General features: G+C 43.8%; 1 protein-coding gene across 1 annotated transcript; it reads right to left on the bottom strand.

Annotated features, from left to right (window-relative positions):
* Positions 1-1,071: 1,071 nt before the first annotated feature.
* LOC130189482 (phospholipid phosphatase 3-like) lies at positions 1,072-13,842 on the bottom strand. The gene is made up of 6 exons (XM_056408292.1): positions 13,358-13,842; positions 4,472-4,629; positions 4,066-4,352; positions 3,930-3,987; positions 1,768-1,944; positions 1,072-1,647 (listed from the first exon to the last, which is right to left on the bottom strand). Exons 1-6 carry the CDS (start codon positions 13,563-13,565, stop codon positions 1,549-1,551), a joined length of 987 nt encoding a protein of 328 aa, XP_056264267.1. The 5' UTR covers positions 13,566-13,842; the 3' UTR covers positions 1,072-1,548.
* Positions 13,843-16,449: the final 2,607 nt, after the last annotated feature.

Genomic DNA, 16,449 nt, shown 5'->3' with positions numbered 1-16,449 from the left:
ATTAGTCTTCTAAGGCGATTAGCAAACACAATGTACCATTAGAACACTGGAGTGATCGTTGATGGAAATGGGCCTCTATACACCTATGGAGATATTTCATAAGAAACCAGACGTTTCCACCTAGAATAGTCATTTACCACATTAACAATGTATAGTGTGGATTTTTGATTAATGTTATCTTTATTGAAAAAACTGTGCTTTTCTTTGAAAAATAAAGACATTTCTAAGTGACCCCAAACTTTTGAACGGTAGTGTACGTTAGAATGGAGTCATCGTCTTTTAAAAGATTATGCAATAATTTGTCTTGCGTAGTCAGAAGTAAGAATTAAAGTCCGGCTGTGATCTCCGACACCAGGATGATAACGCTAACGCTCTTCTTTAAACCGTTCACTGTTGTCATCATGGTGTTGGATGACTCCAAGCCCAGGATGCAAAAAAAAAAAGGTACCACAGCAAAATAGATATTGCATGTTAGCGATATTAGAAGGGGAGGATATTAAATATTCAGTCATTGGCAGTCTTACACCCACAGACCACGTCCGGCTGTCAGAGGAGGACGGCTCAGCGCCTAGCAACAGAGTCTCCTCCGCCGGCGAGGAGCAGAGCATCGCCTTACCTCTCAGCCCGTCCTGGGAGCCGACACATGCCACAATGCTGAAGACCCAGAGCGCGCTGCTGAAGTGAAGGGAGGCACGGGGGAACCAGAACCAGGACTGAGCCGTAAAGACTGTCAGACCCTGTTGCAGTAAAATGACATGGCAAACACCCTTTGTGCACAGGGACCGCCAACATCAACACAACATATACATTCCTTGTAGTAGCTTTAACGAGACAATGATTATTTAAAAAAAAGACATTTTTATTTAATGATCTGTGTGCTCTTTGAGTGGTAAGTAGTTGTGCAACATAGTCTAGCATTAGAGGGATATCTGAGAGCTAGCTAAACATGATTATATCTATTGTGTCGACGTCTTTGAATGCAAACGGACAGACACAGCCTCGATGAGAACACACATTAGGAACATGAGTTTCCTTCTCGCTACTTGAGCACCATCCATTCCATTCACTGGGTTTATGTAAAAAAATTTTTTAAAAAGCTACATTACAATTTATATTACATGTTTGTATAAAATATTTGACATCCTACGGTGCAATTTTTTATAAAGTGTTAATTACTAATACTGAAAAAAATCTAAAAGTGCTTTTACAGTATCATTTGAAATGTACAAATCTGTATATATTTACAGGTGTAGAGTGGTAGTGGTTGCTGCCGTCTCATCTCACAGGTAAGTATCGCATGTGAAGCTAAGGTCAGGCACATGGACAACAGGACAGGCTCCCAGGTCACATGGTTTGTCTTATGAGCCACATACAGTATACGTCAAGAGCTCTACTCTCCCTCCCTCTCTCTCTCTCTCCCTCTCTCTCTCGCACTGTCCAAATGAGGTATGTGGTTTGACTTCACAGGAAATGGTCTCACGTTCTTCAAATGTCTGGTCTATCCAAGGTAAGCTACAGGCCGCATGTGGGTGGAGGTGGAGGTGAGGTTTAGCAGACGGTGTGGTGCGGCGACAAGGGGCTGTCCGGGGTCTCGGTCGGAGACAGATCCGAACCGGAGCTTTTAAACATGGACGAGATGTGAAAGGCCTGGGAAACACACAAACGCACAAACACACACACACACACACACACACACGCACACGTGAGATTTAAACCGACGTCGACATGTGGACATGCACAAGCTCAAGCAGGAAAGGTTGTACTGACCACCCAGTAAGCAGTGAGGGCTCCCTGTATGAAGCCCGTCAGGACGTCGGACGAGTGGTGCCGGCAGTCTGAGATGCGGGTCAGACCCGTGTAGACCGCCAGCAGAACCAGGAAGAACTGCAGAGACGGCCTCAGCAGCCGCGCCCCGCGCCACGTCAACCGCGCCTGGAGGTAAAACTACGTGGCAAAAAAAATCCACGTTAGTTATTGCACATAACAATAAGGTCACCATCTGTTACTGTAAATAATGAACCCGGTTCTACGGTATACATGATTCACGAGTGGCTTATTTAACATTTAACAGGTGAAATCCTGAGTTAGAAGTCTTGTGTCATACTCTATTACGAGACAGGTATTCATTTAAAACACATATTAGAGGTTGAGCTTCACTGTATTCCTAATTATCCCCATTGTAAGTATAAATACATATATTTGAGCACAACTGACTTGTCTTTGATTATATTTTGAGTTTCCACAAGTCTTCCTTCGTACACCCGTTTAGTGTCTATCCCCATCAGCTCTGTCAGTCCTCGTTATCTTGTTACCCAATCGTCGTGTCTCCCTCCTCATTCTCGTTCCCTGCTCACTATAGCTGGCTTCCCAGCGTTTCTACTTCTTTTCCTTGTTGAAAAGTAAATTGTTTAATGTTTAATGTGTGTGTCCTGTCCATTTTTCCTGTTTCAAACGTGTCAGTTGATGCGATTTGTGCCAATAATAACTCAACACGTTTACCTTGTGTGGATTATTATAATCAGGACAGACTGATGCCACAACCACCACTTTGCTCTTTGAATGTGTTAAATAGTAAGTATAGGATGGATGGATGTAATTTGTGGTAACTTGATTGAATACATGGCCTAATAACTCATGTTGGTGAAACCTGTGGCCCTGATCGGACAGGGCACGTTTAAGCAGCCGGGGGCGGCTTTGTTTAAATTCCTGACTCGATGCCTCACGATTTTGCCCGAATGCCCTTAAAGACTTGAGTTGAAGCTTCTTTTTGTTTCCAATGCGGCTGAAAACCCGGAGCCGTGCAGGCGTGAAGGCAAATTAGTGCAAAACATGAGATTTCGGTAAATTGTAAGTCATTCAATACTATTAATGATCAGCTAGAGTACAGTTAAGAATATGTGAGAACTCATTTTGTCCTTAATGCCCTTATTATTTGGGTTTAGTCTTTTTCTTTGTTGCGCATATACTATATTAAACTGCCACAAACTCCATTGCTACACAGAGGATGTGAGGCCTGGGGGACCCGGAGGGTCTGGGTTGGGGATCCATCCTTGTTATTGAATCTCTCTCTTTATAACATAAATTCTGTCAAATGCAAATTTATCGCAATTGGTACGGTTATTATTTAAATACCGGCTATTGTCTGAGAATGGAGGAGAGGCTTAACGTATGAACATCTCCGAGTCGACACAACGTCCCTCCAGAGTCACGAGACGCAACGTGAGAATACTGAACACAATTCAGTGCTTCCATGATTTAAAGTTATGGTGATCGCGGTCTTGATGGTGCCTTGTTTTTCATCTTCCCTTCTTACCCTGTTTAACAAGCAAGCCACGACTGCACACACACACACGCACACACACACACACACACACACACACACACACACACACACACACAAGATGGCACACACATTATAATGCTGAATGCACACATTTCCATCAGTCACTTGCTCAGGGACACACACAAGCTACCATAAACACATATAAATAAAGGAGCCTGCACACACACACACACACACACACACACACACACACACACACACACACAGACACACAATAGAGGAGAGCAGGGCGGCAGTGAGGCAAGGTCGCACTCCTCCCACAGCAGAACAAAGCTGTCTCTGTTAGTCCCATTTCTCCTTTTAGTCCCTCTTTTCTTTTTCTCCCTCTCCTCTTTTAGTCCCTCTTTTCTCTTTCTCCCTCTCCTCTTTTAGTCCCTCTCTTTCTCCCTCTCCTCTTTCATTCCCTCGCTTTCGGCTGTTAACTGGACGGATGATGGCTCCCTGTTTTTTATTCATTCTCTCTCTTTTATAGAGCGATGGTAATTGGAAACTGTAGACAGTAATTGGTGTTTGCCAGTGTGTGTACGTGTGTGTGTGTGTGTGCAGGAGAAAATGTGTGATAGATCAAGAGATAAATAATACTCACTGCTAAATAGAGCAATGTGTACATCGCAAAGGAAGCGTGACCAGAGAAGAAGGACATCCTAAAAAAATGGAGAAGTATTTAGAAAAACACACAACAAAAGTAAACTACATAATAACACACACACACACACACACACCTGGCCTCCTCTTCCAACCGGTGGTCGGGCTGGCGGCAGGTCACCGTTGCGACGTAGGTTCCAGGCGTGCAGTTCAGTGACGCATAGGTGACGCCGCACACAGACAGGAAGTGCGGTCGCAGCCGCCCGACGCTCAGCTTGGCCATGTTGGTCAGCGATTGGCCGACACAACAGCCAAACAGGAAGCAGCCCAGCTCCTTGTACAGACAGGACACATACAGGTTCCTCACAAAGGCCTTGGAGCTGACGCCGCGGAAACGGACTCGGTAGCTCTCCCCGAGGGCGATCTGGAGGCGGACACACAGTCAGAACCGTCGTCTTGCATTCCCGTCCTCACATCCTGTCAAAAAACAAATAACGGACTTGGACCGGCACGACAAGGACGATCATTACGCCGACGACTCACAGTGAGGCCCGTGATGACGATGCCACCGGCGATGAGTAATTCATCCGGTATGGCCTCTCGATGCAGATAAGGAAAGGTGATGCTGGGGTCCCCGCACATGAAGCCCCTCCTGTAGGGACTCACTGCCTTCAGCTCACACGCAAAGAACGGGATGGAAGCTGCACAGGAAGAGAAGGGAGATGGTTTGACAGCCCGACGATCCCCCAGTGGGAGTGTAGACATTCCTCTTTGTGATGGGAAAGTGGAGATGATGCGTGGGAGGAGAAAAGGGGAGTCAAACTGGAGGATGAAAAAAATGCAATTTAAGAAGAACCAAACATGCATGCTTGTCTTTCCAGCTCTTAATCCTGTGAAGGTCTCTACGTGGGTGCACAAGGGTTTAAAATTGATTCTCGAGGTTTGTAGTTATGTACCCAAACCGAAAAATAATCACCACAATCTGTTCAATACAGGGCTCTCAAGTTTTGAAGACAGGCAAGCGTGACATTTCCACGCATCATCTCACTCTTCCGGTAAGCTCTGGTTGCCAGCTCAACAGCGAGCATGACTTCTTCTTCTCTCCCTCCCGCTCCCTCTTGCTCAGTGTGTCTCATGTATAGTTATCCCCCTGCCTCCCTTAATGATAACGATACATGCAACAAGTGTAGTTTATTTGCTAGGTTGGAGGCAGGTCTAAGTGGGTTAGATGCACGGCTCCGCGCTATCGAAGCTCAGACAGCTATGCTAGTTAGCCCGCCCTCTCCCGTAGTCGGCGCGGAGCTACAGTCAGCTGTTAGCTGTTCCCCGGCGGTAACCGTGCAGCCGGATGGTTGGGTAACTGTTCGCAGGAGTAGTAAGTCTACACAGAAGCCCGCTGTGCACCAACCACTTCACGTTTCCAACCAGTTTTCCCTGCTCAGCGACACACCCGCTGAGGAACACACCCTGGTTATCGGGAGCTCTATAGTCAGGAACGTGAAAATAGCGAAGCCACGGACCAGAGTCGTGTGCCTCCCGGGGGCCAGAGCGGGCGACGTGGAGTCTTGTTTGAAGCTGCTGGCTAAGGACAAGCGGAGATACAGTCAGATTGTAATACACGCCGGTGGTAATGACGCCCGAGCCCGTCGGTCGGAAGTCACTAAAATTAATGTGGAATCGGTGTGTGCTTATGCCAAGACGTTGTCGGACACCGTAATTTTCTCTGGCCCTCTCCCAAATTTGCAGACAGACGAATTGTATAGCCGAATGTCGTCTTTCAACCGCTGGCTGTCGAGGTGGTGCCCAGCGAATAATGTGGGCTACGAGACAACTGGAAGACTTTCTGGGAAAACCTGATCTGATGAGGAGAGACGGCATTCATCCCACGTTGGACGGAGCGCGTCTCATTTCTGCGAATATGACCAAGTTGATCACGGACTTAATCTATGACAACCCAGGGTTCAGATCAGGAACTGGGAGCAGAGTTGTAGTTTAACACCCTTCTCTGCTCTTCCATTCGAGCAGTTACCCACCCATGACTTTAGAGTAGAGACTGTGTCTGTCCCACGGCCACTTCAATTAAATAAATCAAAAGTAAGCAGAAGAGGAGTCGTACACAATAACCTTATACAAGTTAACACCATTATTTCAGCAGTGCAACAAAATAGGTCTATTAAATGTGGTCTCCTAAATATTCGATCTCTGTCATCTAAAGCTGTGTTACTAAATGATTTAATATCAGATAATCACATTGATTTATGTTGCCTAACTGAAACCTGGCTGAGCCATGAAGAATATGTCTGCCTGAATGAATCGACTCCTCCAAGTCATATTAATACTCACATTCCTCGAGGCACCGGTCGAGGAGGTGGAGTAGCAGCCATCTTTGAATCGAGCCTATTAATTAATCCTCAACCAAAATTACACTACACCTCATTTGAAAGCCTTGTTCTTAGTCTTTCACATCCAACCTGGAAAACACTACAGCCAATTCGATTTGTGATTCTGTACCGCCACCAGGTCCATATTCAGAGTTTATATCTGAATTCTCAGAATTTATATCAAGTTTGGTTCTTAAAACCGATAAAGTTATTATTGTTGGAGATTTTAATATCCATGTGGATGTTGATAATGATTGCCTTAGTGCTGCATTCATCTCCTTGTTGGACTCGATTGGCTTCTGTCAGAGAGTACAGAAACCCACTCACAGCTTTGGCCACACGCTTGATCTTGTTCTTACTTATGGCGTTGACATTGAGCATTTGAACGTCTTCCCACAGAATCCTCTTCTGTCAGACCACAACCTCATAACTTTTGAATTTATACTACCGGAGTGTACTCCGTTAGTCAAAAGTTTCTACACCAGATGTCTAACTGACAGTGCTGTAGCTAAATTTAAAGAAGCGATTCCTTCTGTATTTGATTCGATACCACGTCTCAATATAAGAATATACACTTTTATTAAAACAGAGGACTCCTGGTCTAACTTTAGTCCGTCCCAGATTGATCATCTTGTTGACAGTGCCACAGGCTCTTTGAGAATGACACTGGACTCGATAGCCCCTCTGAAGAAGAAGACAGTGAGGAAGAGGAGGTTTGCTCCCTGGTATAACCCTCAGACCCGCAAACTAAAGCAAACGTCACGAAAGCTTGAACGCATATGGCGTTCAACTAATCTCGAAGAATCCCGCTTAGTTTGGCGAGATAGTCTTAAAACATATAAGAAGGCCCTCCGTAATGCCAGAGCAGACTATTAATCATCTGTAATAGAAAAAAATAAAAACAACCCCAGGTTTCTCTTCAGCACTGTAGCCAGGCTGACAGAGAGTCACAGCTCTGTGGAGCCGAGCATTCCTATAAACCTTAGTGGTAATGACTTTATGAACTTCTTTAATGAAAAGATTTTAACTATTAGGGACAAGATTAATATTCTCTTGCCCATAACCAGTGCCAATCTGTCCTCAAGTGGAATGGCCTTGGAAACCGCTGTATGCCCTGGTGTATATTTGGAGGGCTTTTCTCCCATCAACCGTGACCAATTATCTTCAACGGTTTCTACTTCGAACACGTCTACCTGTCTCTTGGACCCCATCCCGACGAGGCTGCTTAAAGACGTTTTGCCTTTAAATGGCGGCTCTCTATTAGATATTATCAATGTGTCTCTGCTAACAGGCCACATACCACACTCCATCAAGGTGGCTGTTATTAAACCTCTCCTGAAGAAGCCCACTCTGGATCCAGAGGTGTTGGCTAACTACAGACCGATCTCTAACCTCCCCTTCCTCTCCAAGATCCTTGAGAAAGTGGTCGCAAATCAGTTGTGCGACTTTTTACATCATAATAGTTTATTTGAGAAATTTCAATCAGGATTTAGAAAACACCACAGCACCGAGACGGCACTGGTGAAAATTACAAATGACCTCTTAATGGCAGCAGATAAAGGACTCATCTCTGTGCTGGTCTTGTTAGACCTTAGTGCTGCATTCGACACCATTGACCATGACATCCTGTTACAGAGACTGGAGCAGTCGATTGGCATTTCAGGCACGGCACTAATTTGGTTTAAATCCTATTTATCAGATCGATCTCAATTTGTATTTGTAAACGATGACGCCTCGATAACCACCAACGTTAATCACGGAGTTCCACAAGGTTCTGTGCTTGGACCAATTTTATTTACCTTATACATGCTTCCTTTGGGCAATATTATCAGGAAACACTCCATAAACTTTCATTGTTATGCAGATGATACTCAACTATATTTATCGATAAAACCAGAGGAGAGCAACCAACTCTGTAAAATTCAAGCATGTCTTAAAGACATAAAAACATGGATGACCTGCAACTTCTTGATGTTAAACTCAGACAAAACCGAAGTAATTTTAATCTGCCCTGAGCACCTCAGAGATCAATTATCTGGTGATGTGGATTCTGTAGATGGCATTGCCCTGGCATCCAACACCACTGTAAAGAATCTTGGCGTTATCTTTGATCGGGACTTGTCCTTTAACTCCCACGTAAAGCAAATCTCAAGGACTGCATTCTTTCATCTACGTAATATTTCAAAAATCAGGCACATCTTGTCTCAAAAAGATGCAGAAAAATTGGTTCACGCGTTCGTTACTTCGAGACTGGATTACTGCAACTCCTTATTATCAGGCTGCTCTAATAAATCTCTTAGGTCCCTCCAGTTGATCCAGAATGCTGCAGCTCGTGTTCTCACTAAAACTAAGAAAAGAGATCACATCACTCCTGCACTAGCTGCTCTGCACTGGCTCCCAGTAAAATCAAGAATCACTTTTAAAATTCTTCTCTTAACCTACAAAGTCTTGATTGGTGATGCTCCATCATATCTTAAGGAGCTTGTAGTACCATATTGCCCCACTAGAGAGCTACGCTCACTAAATGCGGGACTACTTGTAGTTCCTAGAGTCTTAAAAAGTAGAATGGGAGCCAGAGCCTTTAGTTATCAAGCTCCTCTTTTATGGAACCAGCTTCCAATTTCAGTCCGGGAGGCAGACACAGTCACCTCGTTTAAGAGTAGACTTAAGACCTTCCTCTTTGACAGAGCTTATAGTTAGGGCTGAATCAGGTTTGCCCTGGTCCAGCCCCTTGATATGCTGCTATAGGCTTATAGCTGCCCGGGGACGTTTTAGGATGCACTGAGTACCTATCTCCTCTTTTTTCTCTCCTTAAGGATGAATTTTCATCTCTCAATCACACCTTACTAACTCTGCTTTCTCTCCGAGTCCTTTTGACTTCACGTCTCATGGGGTCATCGGACCCTATGAGACGGCATAGATCTATCTGCCTGATGGATCGTCTGGGTCGTGGAATTCCTGCTCATGACTACGCCACTGTCCTGTTGAGACTCCGCCCACTGTTGAGACTCCGCCCACTCCTCCCCACCGCCATCTGCCTGATGGATCGTGGAGGTCTCCATCGTGGAATATGCCTACTATGAACTATTCATACACTCTGTCATATTCATTGAATGTATTTTAACTCTAAATCTGTCCTTCTGTACACATTACATCTATTGCATCTGTCCATCCTGGAGAGGGATCCTCCTCTGTTGCTCTCCTCCAGGTTTCTTCCCTTTTTTTCCCCCTGAAGGGTTATTTGGGAGTTTTTCCTGGTCCGATGTGAGGTTTTGGGGCAGGGATGTCTATGTGTACAGATTGTAAAGCACTCCGAGACAAATTTGTAATTTGTGAAATTGGGCTATACAAATAAACTGAATTGAATTGAATTGAATCAGCACCCCCCCCACCGCAGAACGAAATTTTCGGATATCAGTCAGTCGCGCGCAACTCCAGGATGCTTTATTTTCATTGGTTGCTGGATTAAATCTTACCCAGATACAACAGATACGGTTTTTTTCTGATTGGCTATTGTGTAGCCCATTTCTTTTTTCTGATTGGCTGATAAGTGGCTCCTCACAGCAGAACTCCAGGGGAGCGCTCGATTCCTCCACGGTGAGGGCAGCGCGGCTCATGTTTGCGCGCTGCGGCACATTAAAACATTAAATAGCCGAGAGTTTTTTTCAGCGTGAGAAATACGATGTGTGGCGGGAGTGCGTGACTTAAGACCGAAATGCGTGAGTCGCACGCTCAATGCGTGACACTTGAGAGCCCTGTCAATACTTAACATGAAAGTTACTTAATTGACTTTTCATCTTGCGTCATGAGGCCAACATTTTAGTTACCCCCCAAACTTTGGTGAGAGAGCCTTTAAAACCCAACGCCATGCCATTCAACCTCAGCTCTACGCCGTATCTAATGCTAACTAGGAAACGTTAGCATGCTAACACGCTAAACTGCGACGTGACAATAAACAATTGCCTGCTAACATTAGCACGTAACGCTGACATCAGCAGCATTGTTAGCATTTAGCTCACGGCGGCGCTAGGCCAAAGTACAGCCTCAGCTCATAACATGGCTGTAGACTCTCAACTAAAGAAAACAAACTTCTTCAAACTGAAATGTTGATTATAACTAGGGTTGGGTACCGAAACCCGGTGCCAATATGGTACCGGTTCCAATACAACCGGTATTACTCGGACCGAAACGCAACGCACATTTCGGTGCTTCTTTCCGGTGCCTGAGCCGATTGAAATTGAAAAAAACTATTGTTTTGAACTTCTCTGGTGACTCCGCCCTGTCAGCAGGTTACGAGCCTCTCATATTTAACTTTGACAGCGGAGGCTGAGCCGTGTGTGACTAGTGAGGCCGTGTCGAGCACACCAGCGTCAAGCTGGACGCGATGAGGAGACCGTCACCGGTCCCCCTGAACACGTGGAGACCGATGATGACGAGCAGCCTGAACTCAGATTAATACCGTATCGTTGATTAATAATAATAATAATAATACATTAATTTTATAAGGCGCCTTTCAAGGCACTCAAGGTCGCCGTACAACATATTTAAAAATGGACACAATTAAAAAGCAGAACAGTTAAAAAGCAAAACAGTTAAAAAGCAGAACAGGCTGCAGCAGAGCAACCAAGAGGGGAACAGGTCAGCCATAGGCCTGCCTGAAAAGGTGAGTTTTGAGGTGAGTTTTGAATAAAGTGATAGAGTCAATGTTTCTGATGTCAGGGGGGAGAGAGTCTTGCATTCATAAAAGTAGGCCAAGAAATAATAAATTAGCCATTATAACCATGCTTAAGTTAGCTCGTAGCTAGCGCTAGCTACGAGCGTGACAGTCTGCTAGCAGATGTGTTGATGTCCAGCGATCCCGGCTGTATACCCGGTGTTACCGGGAATATAATGACGGAGGAATAAAGACCGTGGGGCATCACTTTGTTTCAGTGTAACTCTCGCTGTCAGAAGCAAAACTTTATTTGTCACGTGTCATCTTCAGTACCTCTGATTGGTTGTTCTCTTTGCCCATCAAAACAGTGACAGGATTAACCCTATAAGGTCTGCACATGACAATACATATCACCTCATATAATGGAGAACATGTGTTGTGTATGTTAACAGTCTGATATCCGTTGTTTGTCAGTGCTCCATGATAACGGCTTCTACAGGGAATATGGCCGAAGAGGTTTTTAATGTCCTCATTGTGCGTTTAAAAAAAAAAATATCGGTTCAGGCACCGTTTAGGCACCGGTATCGTTTTAAAAGTACCGGTTTAGCACCGGTATCGGAAAAAACCCAAACGATACCCATCCCTAATTATAACACAAGCAGCAAGCAAATAACTGTGCAGAGATAACATATAGCCTAAAACCAACAAAAGCTGATTCAATAAAGAAACAATTGTTTTTTAGATCCTTTTTTTCTATCAGTAAGACAACGGCATTGATGTCGGATAGCGAGCACCGGTGCACGCCCTCGAAAGAAGGAGGGGACATGAAATGCATGGGTATAATAAAACTGGGAATATGAGATGAGGAGACTGTGGGAAGATCTAAAGAGGAATACTTTTATAGGAAAATAAGGGTGGGAACCATGACTTTTTTTCTGCAATAAATGCTTTGAATTGTGTGTTTGTGTGTGTGTGTGTGTGTGTGTGTGTATTTCAGATAATGAGAAGCGAAAGGGGGGTTGTTTGTGACAGTTCTCTTCCCTACAAAACAAAGAGCAAATGCCGCAGCACACCAGAGCCAGAACCAGCCTCTCACTGTCTCTGTTTCTCTCTTGAGTGTTTTCTCTCTCTCTCTCTCTCTCTCTCTCTGTATCTATGTATACCTCTCTCTGTCTCTCTCTGTCTCTGTCCTGCATGCCTGCACACATAGAGTAGAGAAAGAGAGAGAGAGAGACATATAAAGAGAGTCTTTCTCCCTTCTTCACACGTCAAATATGTTGTTAATACAGATTAACTCTATGTCCAGCTTTTTCTAATTAGCCAACATTATATAACCTCCTGTATAGTCATATATAGGGACCATAAGAGGGCACAACAATTACACACACACACACACACACACAGTGAAACGTGCATGTATTTATTTATACCAAATACAATTCCCCCTGGCCCTGGCTCTACCCTGAGAACTGGAGGTTGTCATGGAAACTGCAGAATTCCCTGGGCAATGCACAAAGCAGCTGGCACGGAGAGCTCGAGAACGCGTATGAGTGGAAGAGAGAGAGAGAGAGAGAGAGAGAGAGTCAGGGATATACATGCAGATGGAGACAGAACTTGAAAAACTTCCTTCCCTTCTTTCTTATATAAACTTGGTGTTGCTGCTCATATAAAGACCCTCATCATACCTGAAGGTAGTCACTGTCTTTGTTGACTAAATAAAAAGGGACGGAAACAAAGCAGAAAAGAACTCAACATGATAGAAGTTCACCATCAGCACAGATACTCGACGTAGAAATTAATGAAAGTTTTTAAGGGAGCTCACCTGTAGTTTAAACATTTTAAAAATAGCCAATGATTGCTTTAATTGTTGAATAATAAAATAGAAGCAAATGGGGAAAACGCCCATGAGGATCAGATCTTGTTTTTTCTCACCAAAACAACTCAAGACTTTTATATATATTCACAGTTAGTATCACATGAGATAATAGCAAATCCTCTCAATTGAGAAGCTGGAGCAGTGAATAATCTGCAGCTGTGCTTAAGAAATGACCTACACATTTATTAAATCCACTAATTGATTCTTTCCGCTATTTGTTTCAGCTTTAAATATGCATACATAGCTAAAAAGAGATTTTAGTCTGTTGACTTAGTTTATGTATGAGTGGACAAAATAACAGAAACACCTTGCTGCAATCCATTGCAAACAACAGCATCCACACCAGGCCTCATTGGCCAGAGTCGTCTCAGCACTTCACACCAAACAACTGTTACATTATGTAATACTGATTATGAATTTGTACAGGTGCTTTGGACATATTGAGTTCAATCCTGGTCCACTTCAACAAAGGAGGTTACAAGTGAAATTACAGTATTTTGGTACATTCTGATATTTACCCAGGCAGAGGCAGAGGAGGTCTAAGCCGACCAGAAGTTTTCTTTTGGATAAAGCCGGACCAGTTATCTCTATGAGTTTCTTCTCGTTGTCCTTCTCCATCCCCATCCCTGCTGCGGCCGGGCTGCTCTTGTTGTCGGTCAGTTTGAGCTGGAGCTCCGCGCTGGAGACGGCCACGCCGGCGCTCTGCATCGCAAATGTATCCAACATGACGATTGGCTGCTGGGTGGAAGCTCTGGAAGTAAATAACTTGTTGGCATCAGCAACTTTGGAGCGCACTTGAACTCCTCATGTGCGGAGCTGCGGAGAGTGGGGGAAGTAAGTACGTCCACAAGTTGACACGCCGTGTTTAGGGTGGTCCCCGCGCCACGTGCCGCCTCGATGTCAAAGTAAAGTGTCTTTTTTACTCATTTTGAATTTCATCACAGAGTCTGCAGGGCTCGCCCGGACTCGTCGCGGGGCATCCGTCACCTGGAAGTTATGTCCCACGGCGGAAAACTCCAAACTGGTTGTGCAACAGACAGACTCACTCTCTCCGTCTCTCACTCTTCCTCTTCCTCTCTCTCTTCCACTCTCTTTGTGCCCATTGGGCCATTCGTTAAGGGTGAGGCAATAATAATAATTTACACCTTAGATGAGAGGAAGTACATCAAATGCATCAATTACGCGTGACGAATGACGCACATTATGCAATATGAGATATATATTTCTCCATATTGTACGTTTAACCTGAACAACTAGAGTAAAACAAAACAATGTAACCGTAATTAAAGGATTAGAGGGTAATTATATGTAGATACCACTGTTTGGATTATTTTTCGTCATATCTGTAAATCTTATAGCGACCATTTTTATTTCCTTTGATATTTTTAAGTAAGCATCATAGGACATATCCAAAAAAACGTATTCATTGACTTAACAATTACGTATTCATTTATATTTGGTAATTACACAGTTAAAACACATGTGGATAATCCATTGATAAATGCCTATCGTAAAACACATGGACATGAAACAGAGCAGCCCTGTTTCATTGTGTTACCGTATGACCTATGAACTTTGGGTGAGGATCAAAATGTTATCAACACAATGTACACGGGACAAAGATAATTACGTAAGAGTCATTATACTCAAACTCACTTTGTTATGACGCTGCCCCAGAAATATTTCTTTTCTTTTCTTTTCCTTGGGCATGGGGAGTGGTTGATTGGGAATGACATATCAAGATAATGTTTTTGTTTCCCTAAGCCTAAAGTTTCCAATAACGTGAGAAACAAAACAAAACAGTTTCACTCAAAGAAAAACGAAAATTGCATCAAATAACTGAAAGTACCTCTATTTGTGTTTATGGGAATCTTTTATATTTAAACTATCTGCTATAGAGGGCAGCAAAAGCAATGTGAGGTTAGAGAGAGAGGGAGAGAGAGAGAGAGAGAGAGAGAGAGAGAGAGATATTGCGAAGAAGTGAAAACAGTGACAGTGACTTCCCTTTGAAAAAAGTCCAGCCGATCACGATGGTGGTTTTCAATTTTTGTTCAAAAGGCCCAGACGTAATCCTGACCTCAGATTATCCAACTATAGGAAATGAAAATGGTGTATGTATGCATACGTGTGTGTGCACAAATATATGGATTCATATTTAAAGCAAGCCTTAGGTTATGAATTCATGATCCAGTTTCAAGTATTTTTCTAAAAGATGGTCCCATTAGAGCGATAGCCGATAAAGCAGGTATGCTTTAGGGCGGGTCTACCTTGTGATTGACAGGTAGCCACTACGAAAGCCATACCCTACGCACTCCTCCGCACATGGTCACTTTCTTTCACTGGTTGCAAAAAAACGAAAATGGCGACGTCAACAATACCGAACTCCACGCTTCAAACCCGCAGTCCAAACACGTGGTTGTGGTTATTTTTTGTTTTGCAAGGGAAACAAACAAACCGCGTCCTGGACAAACGTCCTGCTTTATTTGACGCAGCTACACCTCCTCTGCTGCACAGCCTGAGTGATTATCTTTCTCTTTGAACCACGTCAGTCACTCTGCCCTTAATGCCGCAGGTGGTTACGTTGCATACACACACACACACACACACACACACACACACACACACACACACACTTACCTTGGGAGTCACGGCGGGTTGGATCACTTCCTCTTATGACAGGTGCGAAAACAGAGAGGCTTGGCAGGACTGATGAAAGCATCAGCAGATTACCCAACAAAGATGGGGAAAATACACCCACACACACATACACACACACACACACACACACACAGATCCCCCCCAGCACTATATTTAGCATTATAACTTGAAACTATGTCATCACAAACAATTGCTGCTGGTTTCGGCAGAGATTTCACTTTGTGAAGCAAATCTGGAAACATTTGAGGAATTTATCCGTGTGTGTATGTGTGTGTGTGTGTGTGTGTGTGTGTGTGCTTATTGCATGTTTAGTTTCGTTAGGGAACACCCACCCTATACCTTTATTTAAGCAAGCCCTCAAAACACACCTCTTCCAAATTGCTTTCACCTGCTAATCCCTTACCCTGATACGACTCATCTTCCCCAGTTTGTTTTCCTTTCTTTACGTTACTGTTCCTGTTTGTTCATCTTGTCTGCTATCTTTTTGTTTGTTCTGTCTGTCTCTTGTTCCCTGTAAAGCGTCTTTGGGTATTTAGAAAAGCGCTATAGAAGTCCGAATTATTATTATTATTATAACAGAACATATAGGCTTCTGCCCCGCAGGAGCATCTGATCTTCTGCTCATGTTATGTAATACTTGTAATGCTTTATGCTACATTGTTTTCTATTTGAGGCTGACTTCCCCACATCTGTCACACAACATATCCCCACATATGTTCCCACTGTCTTTTCTCACTTGTCAGTCCTCGTGTTGTAGTTACTGAAGCAGTGTGCACATCATAAGATTATGGATCATGTTTAATGGGGAAACTAAGCGTGATGGAGGCACTACATGGATTATCTTATTCTATAGTGTTCAAATGTGTGATGTCATCAGGTATAAAGTGTGTATGCTCGAGCAACAATGAATAGTGAAAGATGTATTGGATGACACTGAGACCACCCAGGGGGA

This window comes from Pseudoliparis swirei, chromosome 24 (assembly GCF_029220125.1).
Source record: "Pseudoliparis swirei isolate HS2019 ecotype Mariana Trench chromosome 24, NWPU_hadal_v1, whole genome shotgun sequence".
Taxonomy (NCBI): domain Eukaryota; kingdom Metazoa; phylum Chordata; class Actinopteri; order Perciformes; family Liparidae; genus Pseudoliparis; species Pseudoliparis swirei.
This window is presented reverse-complemented; position numbering and strand designations above follow the sequence as displayed.

What these genes read in the sequence shown, in the direction of transcription:
- LOC130189482 (XM_056408292.1), bottom strand. Translation starts at nt 13,565, where the DNA reads ATGTTGGATACATTTGCGATGCAGAGCGCCGGCGTGGCCGTCTCCAGC. An exon ending in CCTCCTCTGCCTCTGCCTGG is followed by an intron (nt 4,630 to 13,357) that starts GTAAATATCAGA and finishes CTTCCTGTGCAG; the next exon opens with CTTCCATCCCGTTCTTTGCG. An exon ending in CCCTCACTGCTTACTGGGTG is followed by an intron (nt 1,648 to 1,767) that starts GTCAGTACAACC and finishes TGTGTTTCCCAG; the next exon opens with GCCTTTCACATCTCGTCCAT.